Here is a 20,370-nt window from a genome sequence, read left to right as displayed (position 1 = left end):
CAAATATATATTTTTTAATGAACATTTCTGTAAAAGTGCTAGATTTTGCCAGCTGACTAGTTGTCTTCTGTAGTCCATGGGCAGATAGATAAGATTTAAGGAAGCATCATAAACATTTCACATTATGAAGACAGATACATGTGCACTAAAGGCTCAAGTCAGAGATTGATGTCAAAGTGAGACTTGGGGATAAGTCAGAATTCTGCTCTTAGGTTATCCATGTAAGATTTTAGTAACCAAATGTCCTCCTACTTTGGCCACATCCTACCTGCACTCAGCCCACTGGAGTTATTTTAGTCCCTTACTAGAAGGAAGCCTTAGCTGCCATTTCCACCTGGCGCTAATATTGTCACATTGGTTTTAATTGGTCTTCCAGGAAAGAGAGAGCGAAAGGGAGCTGTTGGCCTAGTGTCAGGAATGCTTTTGGGGGTTAACTAATTATCTACTGACAACAGACAGCTAGTGACATCAGCCCAGGCAGCATGGAGCTGTCTCAAGGGAGAAGTTGGCTAAAGTTGTGTAAGCAATGACGTATCTACTTACAATTCTGTGTGCAGTGGTCATTGGATAGCTTGCCTGTACAATTGGTGAATGTGTGTCTCTCATACTCTGGTAAGAGTTGACCTAGGATCAGCTTACCCTCTCTGAATCCCAGACATTATTAGTGCAAGTCCAGACCTTCACCTGAGACGGGTCAACTTCAGGTGGGTTAGTCATTTAGGAGACGTTTGCATACATTTCCGTAAGGGTGGTCCCAGGGGCAATGGAATCCACCATCCTGGCATTGCTAGCGCCGTGCTCTACCAACTGAGCCAGACAGGACCCTGTTTCAAAACTGCCGATTCAAAAATATCTGACCTTGTATCAGAGATGAAGAGGCGAAGCAAGAGGACTTACTCGGGCCCCAAAATCTATCCGCGTGAGATACAGTGCCGTCAAAGTATTCACACCCCTTGACTTTTTCCACGTTTTGTTGTTACAGCCTGAATCACCCCAAAAAGTGTCACTGGCCTAAACACAATATCCTATAACATCAAAGTGGAATTATGTTTTTAGACATTTTTACAAATGAATAAAACGTTTAAAGCTGAAATGTTGAGTCAATAAGTATTCAGCCCATTTGTTATGGCAAGGAGCCTAAATAAGTTCAGGAGTAAAAATGTGCTTAACAAGTCACATAAGTTGCACGGATTCATTGTGTGCAATAATAGTGTTTAACATGAATGACTACCTCATCTCTGTACACCACACATGCAATTATCTGTAAGGTCTCTCATTCAAGCAGTGAATTTCAAACACAGATTCAACCACAAACACCAGGGAGGTTTTCCAATGCCTCACAAAGAAGGGCACCTATTGGTAGATGGGTAAAAAAAAAAAAAAAGAAGCAGACATTGAATATCGCTTTGAGCATGGTGAGGTTATTAATTACACTTTGGATGGTGTATCAATACACCCAGTCGCTACAATGATACAGGCGTCCTTCCTAACTCAGTTGCTGGAAAGGAAAGAAACCGCTCAGGGATTTCACCATGACACCAATGGTGACTTTTAAACAGAGTTTAATGGCTGTGACAGGAGAAAACTGAGGATGGATCAACGTTGTAGTTACTCCACAATACTAACCTAATTGACAGAGTGAAAAGAAGGAAGCCTGTACAGAATAAAAATATTCCAAAACATGCCTCCTGTTTGCAACAAGGCACTAAAGTAATACTGCAAAATGTGGCAAAGCAATTCCCTTTTTGTCCTGAATATAAAGCCTTATGTTTGGGGCAAATCCAATACAACACATTACGGAGTAATACTCTCCATATTTTCAAGCATAGTGGTGGCTGCATCATGTTATGGGTATGCTTGTAAGGACTGGCAAGTTTTTCAGGATGAAAAAGAAACTGAATGGAGCTAAGCACAGGCAATAATGCTAGAGGAAAACCTGGTTCAGTCTGCTTTCCACAATGTGAGATGAATTCACCTTTCAGCAAGACAATAACCTAAAAAACAAGGCTGAATCTAAACTGGACTTGCTTAACAAAAAGACATTGAATATTCCTGAGTGGCAGTTTAGACATAAATCTACTTGAAAATCTATAGCAAGACCATAAAATGGTTGTCTAGCAATGATCAACAACCAATTTGACAGAGCTTGAAGAAATTTGAAAATACTATGTGCCAATGTTGCTTTATCCAGGTGTGAAATTAAAAGGTCTAAGAGACTCACTCAGAAAGACTCACAGCTGTAATCGCAGCCAAAGCTGCTTCTACAAAGCGTTGACTCAGGGATGTGAATACTTGTGTTAATTAAATAGAATCCTGAATGAATTGTGAATAAAGAGTGAGAATCCTGAATGAATTGTGAATAAAGAGAGGGTCAAAAGGTCAGACTTAAGTCATTATTGGTCATCTTCTTCAAGGGTGTCAAGTTCAGAACCCCACTGTAAATGACAGCCAATTCAGGACACATTTCATTTACAACCCTGGATATGAAACGGGTCAGACCGAAACTCTCAGGCTGAACGTGGGCCAGACTGAAACAGGAGGCAGTGGTAAATATATGGCTCTGCCTAGCAGGCTAGCACCCGTAAACCATTCAAGTGTAGACTGATGAGTTGTTACTATAACAACAAAGGAGGAACAGTCAGTACTATGCCAGTGTTCCGGAACTGTTAGGCCAAGTGGGAATAGGTGTTGTAACTGCAGTCATAAGCCCAGGCATACCAACAGTGATACATTAACCCAGTCCTAGTGAGGTGTTGGGTAGAGTGCTGGTAAACCAACAGTGATACATTAACCCAGTCCTAGTGAGGTGTTGGGTAGAGTGCTGGTATACCAACAGTGATACATTAACCCAGTCCTAGTGAGGTGTTGGGTAGAGTGCTGGTAAACCAACAGTGATACATTAACCCAGTCCTAGTGAGGTGTTGGGTAGAGTGCTGGTAAACCAACAGTGATACATTAACCCAGTCCTAGTGAGGTGTTGGGTAGAGTGCTGGTAAACCAACAGTGATACATTAACCCAGTCCTAGTGAGGTGTTGGGTAGAGTGCTGGTATAGATCAGGGCCCGAGGGGGTAGACAGTCCAGGTGCATCCCAAATGGCATCATGTTCCCTTGGCCCATAAGGCTCTGGTCTAAAAGTAGTGCACCATACAGGGAACAGGGTGCAGAGCTACATGTAGCTGTTGGTTCAGTGGCTGGGTGCGTCCATGTTGCTGTGCAATAAAACCAGTCTACTGGGACATTGTAAAACTGGACCCTACAATAGGGGACTGCAGTCAGCACTTTACACACAGGAGAGGGAGGCGAGAGAGAGACAGGAGAGGGAGGAGAGAGAGAGAAGGGAGACAGGAGAGGGAGGAGAGAGAGAGAAGGGAGACAGGAGAGGGAGGAGAGAGAGAGAAGGGAGACAGGAGAGGGAGGAGAGAGAGAGAAGGGAGACAGGAGAGGGAGGAGAGAGAGAGAAGGGAAACAGGAGAGGGAGGAGAGAGAGAGAAGGGAAACAGGAGAGGGAGGAGAGAGAGAGAAGGGGAACAGGAGAGGGAGGAGAGAGAGAGAAGGGAAACAGGAGAGGGAGGAGAGAGAGAGAAGGGAGACAGGAGAGGGAGGCGAGAGAGAGAAGGGAGACAGGAGAGGGAGGCGAGAGAGAGAAGGGAGACAGGAGAGGGAGGAGAGAGAGAGAAGGGAGACAGGAGAGGGAGGAGAGAGAAGGGAGACAGGAGAGGGAGGAGAGAGAGAGAAGGGAGACAGGAGAGGGAGGAGAGAGAGAGAAGGGAGACAGGAGAGGGAGGAGAGAGAGAGAAGGGAGACAGGAGAGGGAGGAGAGAGAGAGAAGGGAGACAGGAGAGGGAGGAGAGAGAGAGAAGGGGAACAGGAGAGGGAGGAGAGAGAGAGAAGGGGAACAGGAGAGGGAGGAGAGAGAGAGAAGGGAAACAGGAGAGGGAGGAGAGAGAGAGAAGGGAGACAGGAGAGGGAGGAGAGAGAGAAGGGAGACAGGAGAGGGAGGATAGAGAGAAGGGAGACAGGAGAGGGAGGAGAGAGAGAAGGGAGACAGGAGAGGGAGGAGAGAGAGAAGGGAGACAGGAGAGGGAGGAGAGAGAAGGGAGGAGAGAAGGGAGGAGAGAGAGAAGGGAAACAGGAGAGGGAGGAGAGAGAGAGAAGGGAAACAGGAGAGGGAGGAGAGAGAGAGAAGGGAGACAGGAGAGGGAGGAGAGAGAGAGAGAAGGGAGACAGGAGAGGGAGGAGAGAGAGAGAGAAGGGAAACAGGAGAGGGAGGAGAGAGAGAGAAGGGAAACAGGAGAGGGAGGAGAGAGAAGGGAGGAGAGAAGGGAGGAGAGAGAGAGAAGGGAAACAGGAGAGGGAGGAGAGAGAGAGAAGGGAAACAGGAGAGGGAGGAGAGAGAGAGAAGGGAAACAGGAGAGGGAGGAGAGAGAGAGAAGGGAGACAGGAGAGGGAGGAGAGAGAGAGAGAAGGGAAACAGGAGAGGGAGGAGAGAGAGAGAGAAGGGAAACAGGAGAGGGAGGAGAGAGAGAGAAGGGAAACAGGAGAGGGAGGAGAGAGAGAGAAGGGAAACAGGAGAGGGAGGAGAGAGAGAGAAGGGAAACAGGAGAGGGAGGAGAGAGAGAGAAGGGAAACAGGAGAGGGAGGAGAGAGAGAAGGGAAACAGGAGAGGGAGGAGAGAGGAGACAGGAGAGGATGCATGAAGATGTGTTTGTCCATAGCGCTTTTTCAACAGTTGTCCTTGAAACAAATGGTTTCAAATCCTTTCTAAAACAGAGACGAAAGAAAAAGACAGTATTGTTTGCTGGTCATGTTTATTAAATGAGATATTTCATAGAACAGGGGAACCGATTATTACAAAATGGAGAGGCAGCTTTAAGGCAAAAACTAATGTCCTCATGTTGTACATGCTACACCTTCAGAACTTAATCGCATCATGCTTGGAAACTTAAATATGTAATAAAAACACAATTAAATGTAATGATGTACACCATTAACTTCTTTTTAATGTACCTCCTGTTTCTTCCATGCACACGATTTTAACAATTTACATTTAAAAAAAATTAAGACTTAGGCGCTTCTCATGAAGCAGTCCACCCCTAAACACCCTCCCCCCCAAAAAAACAGAATGCACCTATAAATAAAAATAATGACAAATGATTGAAAATGGAAAGCTTCTATAACTTAAACAGATGAATTCATTATTAACTTGCATCCTACCATAACTAATGAGTCACCACAGTGACACAGTGAAAAATGGGATGTCCTTCCATCTCCCTCCCCCGTCCCTCTGGTCAAAACGCCTCGGTGTCCAGAACAGTTACAATGAAATAACACGTTGTCCCGTTCAAATAAATATCTGATAGAAATAAATAATGGAAACACGACTGTCAAAACAGAAGAGAAGGTCACTATGTCAATGCAATGTGTGTGGTGTATGAGGATGGTAGTGTGTGTGTGTGTGTGTGTGTGTGTGTGTGTGTGTGTGTATGAGGATAGTAGTGTGTGTGTGTGTGTGTGTGTATGAGGATAGTAGTGTGTGTGTGTGTGTGTGTATGAGGATAGTAGTGTGTGTGTGTGTGTGTGTATGAGGATAGTAGTGTGTGTGTGTGTGTGTGTATGAGGATAGTAGTGTGTGTGTGTGTGTGTGTGTGTATGAGGATAGTAGTGTGTGTGTGTGTGTGTGTGTGTATGAGGATAGTAGTGTGTGTGTGTGTGTGTGTGTGTGTGTGCGTGTGTGTGGTGTGTGTGTATGAGGATGGTAGTGTGTGTGTGGTGTGTGTGTATGAGGATGGTAGTGTGTGTGTGGTGTGTGTGTATGAGGATGGTAGTGTGTGTGTGGTGTGTGTGTATGAGGATGGTAGTGTGTGTGTGGTGTGTGTGTATGAGGATGGTAGTGTGTGTGTGGTGTGTGTGTATGAGGATGGTAGTGTGTGTGTGGTGTGTGTGTGTAAAGCACTAGTGTGGCTTCGAATGTCTCTCGCTGCTGTTACCTTGAGGTAGATAACACATTTACAAAAGGTCCAGGTGTAATGGTTCGCTGCTGGCATCATGTGTCAAAAGAATTACAGTATGAAATGAGGGGGTTTCAGGAAGCCTCTTTTGGGAAATTATACAGAAATAAATTAAACACTTGGTAAAAATAATTAAAGTACATTTTCAAATAAAACTTTTATTTTGATGAAAAGCCTGTCTCCCCCCTCCCTAGTGAAAAGACCTACAGCGATGGTGATGTCAGTATGACTACGTCTCCCACAATACACCTCTCTCCTTTAGTACACAATGCCCTCCATCTTCTCACATTGGCCCTGTTAAGATATGTATCCTTCCCATGGAGATATAGAGATCATTACTTGGAAATAACCTGTCTTTGCATGGACATTTCCATTGAGGGCTTCCACCATTTTAAAGTATTGAACTGGGTGGGGATTCCTATGGGTTGGGAGCGATCAGCTGATGAGCTGAGCATTGTCTTCTTCAAATTGGTTTGCCTAGTTTGTAAATGGCATTAAGGAATATGACCGCCATCTAGTGGCCACAATAAATTAATAACACGATTTGGTTCAAGACTCGAAGACTGCAGGTGGTGGTAAGTCACCAATATTAGCGTTACACTCTTCAAACATCAAAAGAAGAAGAAAATATACTACTTTAAAATGGAGATAGCCTCAATGGCCCTGGCCATGCTGTCACAGACACCAGAATGGCCCTGGGCATGCTGTCACAGACACCAGAATGGCCCTGGGCATGCTGTCACAGACACCAGAATGGCCCTGGGCATGCTGTCACAGACACCAGAATGGCCCTGGCCATGCTGTCACAGACACCAGAATGGCCCTGGCCATGCTGTCACAGACACCAGAATGGCCCTGGCCATGCTGTCACAGACACCAGAATGGCCCAGATACAAAGCTGTGATTTCTATACATCTCTTCCTGCGTTGACCACATCACTGATCTGAGACGGTCAGATTGGTTGAAGTAATAGGGTGCAAACTTTCCTTTCACTTATTCAGCCAGGTGTCAGATCAGTGATGAGCTCAGGGGAAGGCTGCAGGATGAACAGTTCAGCTAGCATAGCACCACTTCTCATCTCCCTCGATTATCTCCTATCCAATTCTCCACCTCTCTTCCCCAGTCCTCCTCTCCTTTAGTCTACAGTACTCAGGGTGCAGTGTAAATGCTGCCAGTTGGTGGATGCTGAGGGATAATTGGGGAGATCAACTCAGGTAGGCCCAGTGAACCCAGAGGTAATAACTCTGATGTTTGATCTGTTAGCAACTTTCAACCCAGTCTATTTTACCTTTAACTCCTACAACTAAAAAAAAAAAAATACAAAATAAAAGTGTATATTTTAAAAAGGAGCCATACGATAAGGTATGAAATGATTCAAGTAAAATAACATTACTATCATAATGAAATAAAATACAAGGACAACAGAACAGAACCAGCCTAGAGATCTTGCACTGTGAGGAGCATGGTATCGTTTATGTTTCTAATTGAGATGCTTGAAGAAGCTGCTGTAGGTTGTGTGGGCGATCTGAGGAGAGCACTTGACCGTGGAGGGAGCGAGGGAGGCCTGGATGGATTTGACCGTGGAGGGAGCGAGGGAGGCCTGGATGGATTTGACCGTGGAGGGAGCGAGGGAGGCCTGGATGGATTTGACCGTGGAGGGGGCGAGGGAGGCCTGGATGGATTTGAGCGGCGCGTCGGTCGTAGCATCGAACCCCGGCAGCGCCAGAGAGTCCAGCTGCATGTTAAACATGATTTCTCCACTCCGCGCCAGGAAGCCCCCCTCGTCCCGTTCCCTCTCCCCTCCCACATCCGAGGGCTCGGGTTCTGGGGTGTCGGCGCTAGCAGCACTCTCCCCGCTGCCCTCGTCCTTCCTGCTGAACAGTCTGTCCAGGTAGCTGGTGTAGGAGCTGTCCTTCTGGAGCTGCTCCTCTTTCCCAACGTCCCAGCGCCCCGCCCCGTCCATCAGACACCCACCTCTCCGCTCCTCCACCCTCTCCCCCCCTCCGAAGCTCTCCCAGGGGTGTGCGGGACGCACCCCAGACCCAGCGGTCCCCACGGTGATGCTGACCTGAGCAAAGTTGACCAGACACTTCTCCTCCTTCTCCTGGCTAATGGTTTTGGACATGGAGCCTGACCGCGGAGCCTCCAGCTGGGACACAGACGAGTTGAGCTCGTTCAGGAGGCCCACCTCGTTCAGGAGGCCCACCTCGCTCAGGAGGCCCACCTCGCTCAGGAGGCCCACCTCGCTCAGGAGGCCCACTTCCACCTCGCTCAGGAGGCCCACGTCCCCCAGGAGTCCAACGTCGCTGGGCTCAGTTCGCAGGCTCAGTTTGATGGTGCCGGCGATGAAGGAGTCAAAGTCAAAGCCTTGATTCTGTTGAGTAGTTTGGGTCTGGTTCTTCTCTTGCTGGGAGTCCTTCTCCACGGGGCCCTTCTCTACCTGTAGAACCATCTGAGCCTTCACCAGGCCGTTCTTCTCACACTTGCTCTTCTGGGCCTTGTGCTCCTTGTCTCTGCCTGCAGCCTGGGCCTGTTTCTCTCTACTCTGCTGCTCCTTCCAGTTGGACAGATCTATAATGAGTTTGGGCTCGTAGTAGTGGTTGACCTCGCTGTCTCTCCAGATCAGATTATCCAGGTAGGATGGAGACGCCACCTTGTAGTTACAGGTGTGGGAACACTCCAGGTCACAGTACTTGTTCTCGTGGTGAAGGTCCAAGTGTTCGTCATCGGGGTCGGGCCACGAGCGTTCGGGAGTGAAGAGGGAGGAGTAGCCGTAGGAAGGATCGTCCAGGAACTCCCGGTCTCCGTCTGCATACTTACGAGGGTCCACCTGGAGGGACAGGGGTTAGGGTGGTGACTTGAGGAAGGTGTGTGTGTGTGTGTGTGTGTGTGTGTGTGTGTGTGTGTGTGTGTGTGTGTGTGTGTGTGTGTGTGTGTGTGTGTGTGTGTGTGTGTGTGTGTGTGTGTGTGTGTGTGTTTCTCTCCGTACCTGGACCTCCTCCTCGTCAGTTTGGTCAGACAGAGCCCGAGGGTCCACCTGTACCTCGTCAGTGTCCAGAGTGCTGTGGGTGTGGAGGTGCCAGTCCCCTTCAGAAAGCTGGCTGTCACGGTACCTGATGGCAGGAGGGAGATAAAGAGTTAAGACAACCCAAGCACAAACCCCTGTGTTTGACATCCACAGTAAAGAAACCCTCTTCTATAACTAGCTAGCTATGGAACCCAGTTGTAAGTATGTATGTAGAATGCAGTATGTCTCCATGTACCTGTCCCAGGTGTGGCTGTGACCCTGGTCCATCAGTAAGATATCATCCACCTCATCCTCTATGTGGAAGGGGTGCAGGGAGACGGGTTCGTCCAGGGGGAAGGAGTAGTCAGACATGTAGGGGTGGGCTAGGGCTTCTTCTGCTGTCAGACGGTCCATGGGGTTAAAGGTCAGGATCTTTTGCAGGAAATCCAGGGCTGGAAGGGAAGAGGAACATTTACCATGGTGCAGTGTGGCATGTCTGGGGCTTTACAATATGGTATAGAATAGGAGTGTGTTAGTTTGTGTGTGTTCACCTGGTGGTATGATGTCAGGCATCAGTTTGTCCAGTGTGTGTGTTTACGTCACGAGTTTGAATGTGTGTCTAGACTCACCCTGTGGGCTGACGTCGGGTAGTAGCTTGGCCAGTGGGTTGTGTGGCTGGGACATGTCACTGTGTATGTGTCTACACGAGTGCGAGTCTAGACTCACCCTGTGGGCTGACGTCGGGCAGCAGCTTGGCCAGTGGGTTGTGTGGCTGGGACATGTCACTGTGTATGTGTCTACACGAGTGCGAGTCTAGACTCACCCTGTGGGCTGACGTCGGGCAGCAGCTTGGCCAGTGGGTTGTGTGGCTGGGACATGTCACCGTGTATGAAGACAGGGATAACACTGTGTAACTCCTGCCTGTCCTCTTCTCTCAGCACAGGGATGGACTCCAGGATCAGCTGCATCTGCTCCAGCTCATGGGCTCCTGCAGAACACCGGTTCAAAACAGGGTTAAAAACACAGGACACGGGTTATTACAGGATAACACAGGGTTTGTTTACACCCGACTGTCGGATCACCAACTCAGTGGCCTTGTGGTTAGTGTGTCCACCGTGAGATTGAAAGGTCGGGATGTGTAGTATCCTTAAAGTCTTCTTAGAGTTATGACTCATGAGACTTAAGTACGGTTTAGTATTTAATTGTAACTTAGAATTACATTCTCTAATGCACCTGGCTTAAGCTACCTGAAGCTTTCTTAATCATAGTTATATAGGCAGACATAGGAAATAGCTACGGATAGCGGGAAGCAAACCTATTGGTAAACATAAATATACCAGGTTACTACAGGATGGTTTGATCCCTGGTCGAGTGAGTGATACCAAAGACTCTAAAAATAGGACCTGATGCTTCTCTGTCTGTTCACTAAGCACAAGATTCAGTCAGTTAGCCAACTGCCAAAGTTACCTCAGGTTAGCCAGCCAACTGCCAAAGTTACCTCAGGTTAGCCAGCCAACTGCCAAAGTTACCTCAGGTTAGCCAGCCAACTGCCAAAGTTACCTCAGGTTAGCCAGCCAACTGCCAAAGTTACCTCAGGTTAGCCAGCCAACTCTCCAGGTTACCTCAGGTTAGCAAGCCAACTCTCCAGGTTACCTCAGGTTAGCAAGCCAACTCTCCAGGTTACCTCAGGTTAGCAAGCCAACTCTCCAGGTTACCTCAGGTTAGCAAGCCAACTCTCCAGGTTACCTCAGGTTAGCAAGCCAACTCTCCAGGTTACCTCAGGTTAGCAAGCCAACTCTCCAGGTTACCTCAGGTTAGCAAGCCAACTCTCCAGGTTACCTCAGGTTAGCAAGCCAACTCTCCAGGTTACCTCAGGTTAGCAAGCCAACTCTCCAGGTTACCTCAGGTTAGCAAGCCAACTCTCCAGGTTACCTCAGGTTAGCAAGCCAACTCTCCAGGTTACCTCAGGTTAGCAAGCCAACTCTCCAGGTTACCTCAGGTTAGCAAGCCAACTCTCCAGGTTACCTCAGGTTAGCAAGCCAACTCTCCAGGTTACCTCAGGTTAGCAAGCCAACTCTCCAGGTTACCTCAGGTTAGCAAGCCAACTCTCCAGGTTACCTCAGGTTAGCAAGCCAACTCTCCAGGTTACCTCAGGTTAGCAAGCCAACTCTCCAGGTTACCTCAGGTTAGCAAGCCAACTCTCCAGGTTACCTCAGGTTAGCAAGCCAACTCTCCAGGTTACCTCAGGTTAGCAAGCCAACTCTCCAGGTTACCTCAGGTTAGCAAGCCAACTCTCCAGGTTACCTCAGGTTAGCAAGCTAACTCTCCAGGTTACCTCAGGTTAGCAAGCTAACTCTCCAGGTTACCTCAGGTTAGCAAGCTAACTCTCCAGGTTACCTCAGGTTAGCAAGCTAACTCTCCAGGTTACCTCAGGTTAGCAAGCTAACTCTCCAGGTTACCTCAGGTTAGCAAGCTAACTCTCCAGGTTACCTCAGGTTAGCAAGCTAACTCTCCAGGTTACCTCAGGTTAGCAAGCTAACTCTCCAGGTTACCTCAGGTTAGCAAGCTAACTCTCCAGGTTACCTCAGGTTAGCAAGCTAACTCTCCAGGTTACCTCAGGTTAGCAAGCTAACTCTCCAGGTTACCTCAGGTTAGCAAGCTAACTCTCCAGGTTACCTCAGGTTAGCAAGCTAACTCTCCAGGTTACCTCAGTTAGCTAGCTAACTTTCAAGGTTACACACCACCCCCCCCCCCCCCCCCCCCCCCCGCCCCCGCAAGAGTTAACACCGATATAGACAAGCAGCTCCATATCCATACCCCCGTGGCACCACTTCACTGTCTGCCCCATATCAGTTACGCCATGTCAGTCAGTGTGAGCTCTGCCAGAACCCACGTGCCATGAAGCCGGTGGCCTACATTTCTGCCCCATAGTTCAGTGGCACAGTCACCTGCCTCACGGGTCACCAGTGTGAGTCTGTGCTTGACTGACCTGCGAAGAGCGTTTTCCCGGTGAGCATCTCGGCGAAGATGCATCCGGCAGCCCACATGTCAATGGCCTTGGTGTAGTTGTTAGGGGAGAGCAGCAGGCGAGGAGACCGGTACCATTTAGACACCAAACCCTCAGAAAGATGACCCTGGAGAAGGAGGGAGAGAGGAAAAGGGGGGGGTGAGTTGAGTCTTTAGTGAGAAGTGCACACTAATAGTTGAATGGGAGTAAGAGCCTGATAAACATGAATTCATAGGACCCCTCCCTCTCTGTTCAGAATGACTCAACTAGAAGTCGACCGATTAATCGGAAGGGCCGATTTCAAGTTTCATAACAATTGGAAATCGGTATTTTTGGGCGCCGATATTTTAAATATTTTTTTATATATATTTTTATACCTTTATTTAACTAGGCAAGTCACTTAAGAACACTCTTATTTTCAATGACGGCCTAGGAACGGTGGGATAACTGCCTTGTTCAGGGGCAGAACGACAGATTTTCACCTTGTCAGCTCGGGGGATACAATCTTGCAACCTTACAGTTAACTAGTCCAACGCAACAACGACCTGCCTCTCTCTCGTTGCACTCCACAAGGAGACTGCCTGTTACGCGAATGCAGTAAGCCAAGGTAAGTTGCTAGCTAGCATTAAACTTATCTTATTAAAAACAATCAATCATAACCACTCGTTAACTACACATGGTTGATGGTACTAGGTATTATCTAGCGTGTCTTGCGTTGCATATAATCTGACTGAGCATACAAGCATACAAGTATCTAAGTATCTGACTGAGCGGTGGTAGGCAGAAGCAGGCGCGTAAACATTCATTCAAACAGCACTTTCGTGCGTTTTGCCACCAGCTCTTCGTTGTACGCCAAGCATTGCGCTGTTTATGACTTCAAGCCTATCAACTCCCGAGATGAGGCTGGTGTGACCAAAGTGAAATGGCTAGCTAGTTAGCGGGGTGCGCGCTAATAGCGTTTCAAACGTCACTCGCTCTGAGCCTTCTAGTAGTTGTTCCCCTTGCTCTGCATGGGTAACGCTGCTTCGATGGTGGCTGTTGTCGTTGTGTTGCTGGTTCGAGCCCAGGGAGGAGCGAGGAGAGGGACGGAAGCTATACTGTTACACTGGCAATACTAAAGTGCCTATAGGAACATCCAATAGTCAAAGGTTAATGAAATACAAATGGTATAGAGGGAAATAGTCCTATAATTCCTATAATAACTACAACCTAAAACTTCTTACCTGGGAATATTGAAGACTCATGTTAAAAGGAACCACCAGCTTTCATATGTTCTCATGTTCTGAGCAAGGAACTTAAACGTTAGCTTTCTTACATGGCACATATTGCACTTTTACTTTCTTCTCCAACACTTTGTTTTTGCATTAATTAAACATGTTTCATTATTTACTTAAGGCTAAATTGATTTTATCGATGTATTATATTAAGTTAAAATAAGTTCATTCAGTATTGTTGTAATTGTCATTATTACAAACAAAAAATTATTATTATTATTATTATTTATTTTTTTAATCGTCCGATTAATCGGTATCGGCTTGTTTGTCCCCTAATAATTGGTATCGGTGTTGAAAAATCATAATCGGTCGACCTCTAAACTCAACCCCCCCTCTCTGTTCAGAATAACTCAACCCCCCCTCTCTGTTCAGAATGACTCAACGCCTCTCTCTCTGTTCAGAATGACTCAACCCCCCTATCTCTCTGTTCAGAATGACTCAACCCCCCTATCTCTGTTCAGAATGACTCAACCCCCCTATCTCTCTGTTCAGAATGACTCAACCCCCCTATCTCTCTGTTCAGAATGACTCAACCCCTCTCTCTCTGTTCAGAATGACTCAACCCCTCTCTCTCTGTTCAGAATGACTCAACCCCCCTCTCTCTGTTCAGAATGACTCAACCCCCCCCTCTCTGTTCAGAATGACTCAACCCCTCTCTCTGTTCAGAATGACTCAACCCCCCCCTCTCTGTTCAGAATGACTCAACCCCTCTCTCTGTTCAGAATGACTCAACCCCCCTCTCTCTGTTCAGAATGACTCAACCCCCCTCTCTCTGTTCAGAATGACTCAACCCCCCTCTCTCTGTTCAGAATGACTCAACCCCCCTCTCTGTTCAGAATGACTCAACACCTTTGTGTGTGTTCAGAATGTGACTGAAACAGGTTTATCAGCTCTTATGAGATACACCTAAAACACAGACCCATAGCTTACTAGTTTATTTATATTAATGAAACAGTTGTCATCCTACTGTACTGCAGTGTGTGTGTGTGTGTGTGTGTGTGTGTGTGTGTGTGTGTGTGTGTGTGTGTGTGTGTGTCTCTCTCTCTCTCTCCAGGCTTGTATTGACTTCAAAAGCACCATTGATCCTGTTAACTACATTCAGCTAATGACCTCTTAATGGTTGAGAAGCAGAGACTCAAAGCTGTATCGACAGAACAAGCTGCTTCTGGATGCTTCCCCTATAGCCCCCTATTCCCTACATGGACCCTGGTCAACAGTAGTGCACTGTAAAGCCCTATGGCTCCCTATTCCCTACATGGACCCTGGTCAACAGTAGTGCACTGTAAAGCCCTATGGCTCCCTATTCCCTACATGGACCCTGGTCAACAGTAGTGCACTGTAAAGCCCTATGGCTCCCTATCCCCTACATGGACCCTGGTCAACAGTAGTGTACTTTAAAGCCCTATGGCTCCCTATTCCCTACATGGACCCTGGTCAACAGTAGTGCACTGTAAAGGGAATAGGCTGCCATTTGGGAGACAGCCGCCGTCGCTGTTTGTTTCTGTTACCCAGCGGCCAGTCACCCACCTTGGTAGATCAAAGCTACTAGAGCTCTGCTCAGGCCCTGTCACATTAGACCTGCCTGCAGTCTCCTCAGTGACGATAGGTTATACACGTACGTGTCCCAGAGCTCAATCCCACCCACTGCAGCCTCGCCCCTGGCCACTGCAGCCTCGCCCCTGGCCACTGCAGCCTCGCCCCTGGCCACTGCAGCCTCGCCCCTGGCCACTGCAGCCTCGCCCCTGGCCACTGCAGCCTCGCCCCTGGCCACTGCAGCCTCGCCCCTGGCCACTGCAGCCTCGCCCCTGGCCACTGCAGCCTCGCCCCTGGCCACTACAGCCTCGCCCCTGGCCACTACAGCCTCGCCCCTGGCCACTACAGCCTCGCCCCTGGCCACTACAGGGGAAAAAAGGGAGAGAAAGAGGGAGGAGACATACACAGGCCCAGTCAGCAGCCACAGAAAGCAGGATAATCCCCTTGTCTCTCACACACACACACCAATCTGTACTTCCGGGACACTAGAGTCAGCAACAATACGCTGCCTGCCAGTCTGCCCTCAGGCCCTGCAACACAAAAGGCACCCGCCAAACCAGTGCCCTGTCTTGTTCTTCCATCCTCAAAAGTCCCCACAGGGACAGTAAAACAAGATCACAGCCACAAGGACAAAGGCTATTTTAAGCTTAAGGGTTAGCAGTTAGGGAAAATATGATTTTGAATGGAAATCAATTATAGATCCCCACAATGTCCCATGCTGTGGGGTGTGTGTGTGTGTGTGTGTGTGCGCGTGTGTGTTACATCGGTAAAACAACACTCTCTGATCTGGGGAGAAATCATTAGGTCGAAAACATTTCACAACTGAAACCATTTAATCTAAATGGAAATCATTTTGCAACGAAAACAAGTTTCTATTGGACAAATTCAGGTAGGTCCCTCCCCGTTGGGTTCCATTTGCTTCTGTTTGGTTCCCTACTACGTCAGAGTGGTGTGCTGGCTGTCTCGGTCTCTGTCGCTAGAAACGCTCACTCACTCACTGTGTGTCAGTCAGAATATCATTATACAATTCTGACAAGCACAGGTTGTCCTGACCTTCTAAATGTAATGAACACCAGTCTGTAACCATGGCCTCCTTCATTATGGATATACCAATAAATCAATGGATTAGCTCAGGTAGGATAGTCCCACACTAAACAGCCTAATGTCTTCAGCTCATAACAAGGCTCAGCTAGCGGGCCAAGGGACAACGAGGCTCAGCTAGCGGGCCAAGGGACAACGAGGCTCAGCTAGCGGGCCAAGAGACAACGAGGCTCAGCTAGCGGGCCAAGAGACAACGAGGCTCAGCTAGCGGGCCAAGAGACAACGAGGCTCAGCTAGCGGGCCAAGAGACAACGAGGCTCAGCTAGCGGGCCAAGAGACAACGAGGCTCAGCTAGCGGGCCAAGAGACAACGAGGCTCAGCTAGCGGGCCAAGAGACAACGAGGCTCAGCTAGCGGGCCAAGAGACAACGAGGCTCAGCTAGCGGGCCAAGAGACAACGAGGCTCAGCTAGCGGGCCAAGAGACAACGAGGCTCAGCTAGCGGGCCAAGAGACAACGAGGCTCAGCTAGCGGGCCAAGAGACAACGAGGCTCAGCTAGCGGGCCAAGAGACAACGAGGCTCAGCTAGCGGGCCAAGAGACAACGAGGCTCAGCTAGCGGGCCAAGAGACAACGAGGCTCAGCTAGCGGGCCAAGAGACAACGAGGCTCAGCTAGCGGGCCAAGAGACGAGGCTCAGCTAGCGGGCCAAGAGACATGTGGACCAACTGGAAATGATCTAGGTTGAATGACAGAATGATCTAGATGTAGAGACAGGAGAAATGATCTAGTCAATAAAAGCTGGTGGATATTTTAAGCAGCACCAGGGCCAGGTTGGCTGGGTGGGTATATTTAGAAATGGGTAGATGTCTCTCTTGCATCAGCAGCTTCTAAGCAACTGAAGGAGCAGTCAGAAAACCAGCCAGCCAGAACAGTCTGCCAGCAGAATGTCATGAAATCAGTCAATACACTATGACAAATGAGGAAACTCCAAGCAGTTCCCAGCAGTGACAACTGCAGTCAGAGATTTAGCAACAACAAGCATGGTAGCCTGCCTGTAATGTTGCAGAAGAAGTCTAGAATGAAAGAGGTTCTGAGAATCCACAACAACAAGCATGGTAGCCTGCCTGTAATGTTGCAGAAGAAGTCTAGAATGAAAGAGGTTCTGAGAATCCACAACAACAAGCATGGTAGCCTGCCTGTAATGTTGCAGAAGAAGTCTAGAATGAAAGAGGTTCTGAGAATCCACAACAACAAGCCTGGTAGCCTGCCTGTAATGTTGCAGAAGAAGTCTAGAATGAAAGAGGTTCTGAGAATCCACAACAACAAGCCTGGTAGCCTGCCTGTAATGTTGCAGAAGAAGTCTAGAATGAAAGAGGTTCTGAGAATCCACAACAACAAGCCTGGTAGCCTGCCTGTAATGTTGCAGAAGAAGTCTAGAATGAAAGAGGTTCTGAGAATCCACAACAACAAGCCTGGTAGCCTGCCTGTAATGTTGCAGAAGAAGTCTAGAATGAAAGAGGTTCTGAGAATCCACAACAACAAGCCTGGTAGCCTGCCTGTAATGTTGCAGAAGAAGTCTAGAATGAAAGAGGTTCTGAGAATCCACAACAACAAGCCTGGTAGCCTGCCTGTAATGTTGCAGAAGAAGTCTAGAATGAAAGAGGTTCTGAGAATCCACAACAACAAGCCTGGTAGCCTGCCTGTAATGTTGCAGAAGAAGTCTAGAATGACAGAGGTTCTGAGAATCCACAACAACAAGCCTGGTAGCCTGCCTGTAATGTTGCAGAAGAAGTCTAGAATGACAGAGGTTCTGAGAATCCACAACAACAAGCCTGGTAGCCTGCCTGTAATGTTGCAGAAGAAGTCTAGAATGACAGAGGTTCTGAGAATCCACAACAACAAGCCTGGTAGCCTGCCTGTAATGTTGCAGAAGAAGTCTAGAATGAAAGAGGTTCTGAGAATCCACAACAACAAGCCTGGTAGCCTGCCTGTAATGTTGCAGAAGAAGTCTAGAATGAAAGAGGTTCTGAGAATCCACAACAACAAGCCTGGTAGCCTGCCTGTAATGTTGCAGAAGAAGTCTAGAATGAAAGAGGTTCTGAGAATCCACAACAACAAGCCTGGTAGCCTGCCTGTAATGTTGCAGAAGAAGTCTAGAATGAAAGAGGTTCTGAGAATCCACAACAACAAGCCTGGTAGCCTGCCTGTAATGTTGCAGAAGAAGTCTAGAATGACAGAGGTTCTGAGAATCCACAACAACAAGCCTGGTAGCCTGCCTGTAATGTTGCAGAAGAAGTCTAGAATGACAGAGGTTCTGAGAATCCACAACAACAAGCCTGGTAGCCTGCCTGTAATGTTGCAGAAGAAGTCTAGAATGAAAGAGGTTCTGAGAATCCACAACAACAAGCCTGGTAGCCTGCCTGTAATGTTGCAGAAGAAGTCTAGAATGACAGAGGTTCTGAGAATCCACAACAACAAGCCTGGTAGCCTGCCTGTAATGTTGCAGAAGAAGTCTAGAATGAAAGAGGTTCTGAGAATCCACAACAACAAGCCTGGTAGCCTGCCTGTAATGTTGCAGAAGAAGTCTAGAATGAAAGAGGTTCTGAGAATCCACAACAACAAGCCTGGTAGCCTGCCTGTAATGTTGCAGAAGAAGTCTAGAATGAAAGAGGTTCTGAGAATCCACAACAACAAGCCTGGTAGCCTGCCTGTAATGTTGCAGAAGAAGTCTAGAATGAAAGAGGTTCTGAGAATCCACAACAACAAGCCTGGTAGCCTGCCTGTAATGTTGCAGAAGAAGTCTAGAATGACAGAGGTTCTGAGAATCCACAACAACAAGCCTGGTAGCCTGCCTGTAATGTTGCAGAAGAAGTCTAGAATGACAGAGGTTCTGAGAATCCACAACAACAAGCCTGGTAGCCTGCCTGTAATGTTGCAGAAGAAGTCTAGAATGACAGAGGTTCTGAGAATCCACAACAACAAGCCTGGTAGCCTGCCTGTAATGTTGCAGAAGAAGTCTAGAATGAAAGAGGTTCTGAGAATCCACAACAACAAGCCTGGTAGCCTGCCTGTAATGTTGCAGAAGAAGTCTAGAATGACAGAGGTTCTGAGAATCCACAACAACAAGCCTGGTAGCCTGCCTGTAATGTTGCAGAAGAAGTCTAGAATGAAAGAGGTTCTGAGAATCCACAACAACAAGCCTGGTAGCCTGCCTGTAATGTTGCAGAAGAAGTCTAGAATGACAGAGGTTCTGAGAATCCACAACAACAAGCCTGGTAGCCTGCCTGTAATGTTGCAGAAGAAGTCTAGAATGAAAGAGGTTCTGAGAATCCACAACAACAAGCCTGGTAGCCTGCCTGTAATGTTGCAGAAGAAGTCTAGAATGAAAGAGGTTCTGAGAATCCACAACAACAAGCCTGGTAGCCTGCCTGTAATGTTGCAGAAGAAGTCTAGAATGAAAGAGGTTCTGAGAATCCACAACAACAAGCATGGTAGCCTGCCTGTAATGTTGCAGAAGAAGTCTAGAATGAAAGAGGTTCTGAGAATCCACAACAACAAGCCTGGTAGCCTGCCTGTAATGTTGCAGAAGAAGTCTAGAATGAAAGAGGTTCTGAGAATCCACAACAACAAGCCTGGTAGCCTGCCTGTAATGTTGCAGAAGAAGTCTAGAATGAAAGAGGTTCTGAGAATCCACAACAACAAGCCTGGTAGCCTGCCTGTAATGTTGCAGAAGAAGTCTAGAATGAAAGAGGTTCTGAGAATCCACAACAACAAGCCTGGTAGCCTGCCTGTAATGTTGCAGAAGAAGTCTAGAATGAAAGAGGTTCTGAGAATCCACAACAACAAGCATGGTAGCCTGCCTGTAATGTTGCAGAAGAAGTCTAGAATGAAAGAGGTTCTGAGAATCCACAACAACAAGCCTGGTAGCCTGCCTGTAATGTTGCAGAAGAAGTCTAGAATGAAAGAGGTTCTGAGAATCCACAACAACAAGCCTGGTAGCCTGCCTGTAATGTTGCAGAAGAAGTCTAGAATGAAAGAGGTTCTGAGAATCCACAACAACAAGCCTGGTAGCCTGCCTGTAATGTTGCAGAAGAAGTCTAGAATGAAAGAGGTTCTGAGAATCCACAACAACAAGCATGGTAGCCTGCCTGTAATGTTGCAGAAGAAGTCTAGAATGAAAGAGGTTCTGAGAATCCACAACAACAAGCCTGGTAGCCTGCCTGTAATGTTGCAGAAGAAGTCTAGAATGAAAGAGGTTCTGAGAATCCACAACAACAAGCCTGGTAGCCTGCCTGTAATGTTGCAGAAGAAGTCTAGAATGAAAGAGGTTCTGAGAATCCACAACAACAAGCCTGGTAGCCTGCCTGTAATGTTGCAGAAGAAGTCTAGAATGAAAGAGGTTCTGAGAATCCACAACAACAAGCCTGGTAGCCTGCCTGTAATGTTGCAGAAGAAGTCTAGAATGAAAGAGGTTCTGAGAATCCACAACAACAAGCCTG

The 20,370-nt window shown here is 47.7% G+C and overlaps 1 protein-coding gene across 3 annotated transcripts in view; it reads right to left on the bottom strand.

The window, feature by feature from the left end:
* Nucleotides 1–4,793: 4,793 nt before the first annotated feature.
* The window catches only part of LOC129834902 (mitogen-activated protein kinase 6-like), a 38,916-nt gene continuing 23,339 nt past the window's right edge, over nt 4,794–20,370 (bottom strand). For 2 of the 3 annotated variants that reach the window (XM_055900271.1, XM_055900270.1), the window contains exons 4-5: nt 12,007–12,151; nt 9,799–10,005 (exon numbers count right to left, since the gene is read on the bottom strand). In XM_055900271.1, the coding sequence (XP_055756246.1) occupies nt 9,815–10,005; nt 12,007–12,151 (336 nt within the window). In that variant the 3' untranslated portion in view covers nt 9,799–9,814. Of the gene's footprint in view, nt 8,841–8,999; nt 9,124–9,273; nt 9,470–9,798; nt 10,006–12,006; nt 12,152–20,370 lie in introns of those variants that run through there. The other variant, XM_055900272.1, reaches the window with a different exon arrangement.

The sequence above is a fragment of the Salvelinus fontinalis genome, chromosome 35, assembly GCF_029448725.1.
Source record: "Salvelinus fontinalis isolate EN_2023a chromosome 35, ASM2944872v1, whole genome shotgun sequence".
In the NCBI taxonomy this organism is placed as follows: domain Eukaryota; kingdom Metazoa; phylum Chordata; class Actinopteri; order Salmoniformes; family Salmonidae; genus Salvelinus; species Salvelinus fontinalis.
Note: the sequence above shows the minus strand (reverse complement) of the source record. Positions and strands in the feature narration are given on the sequence as shown.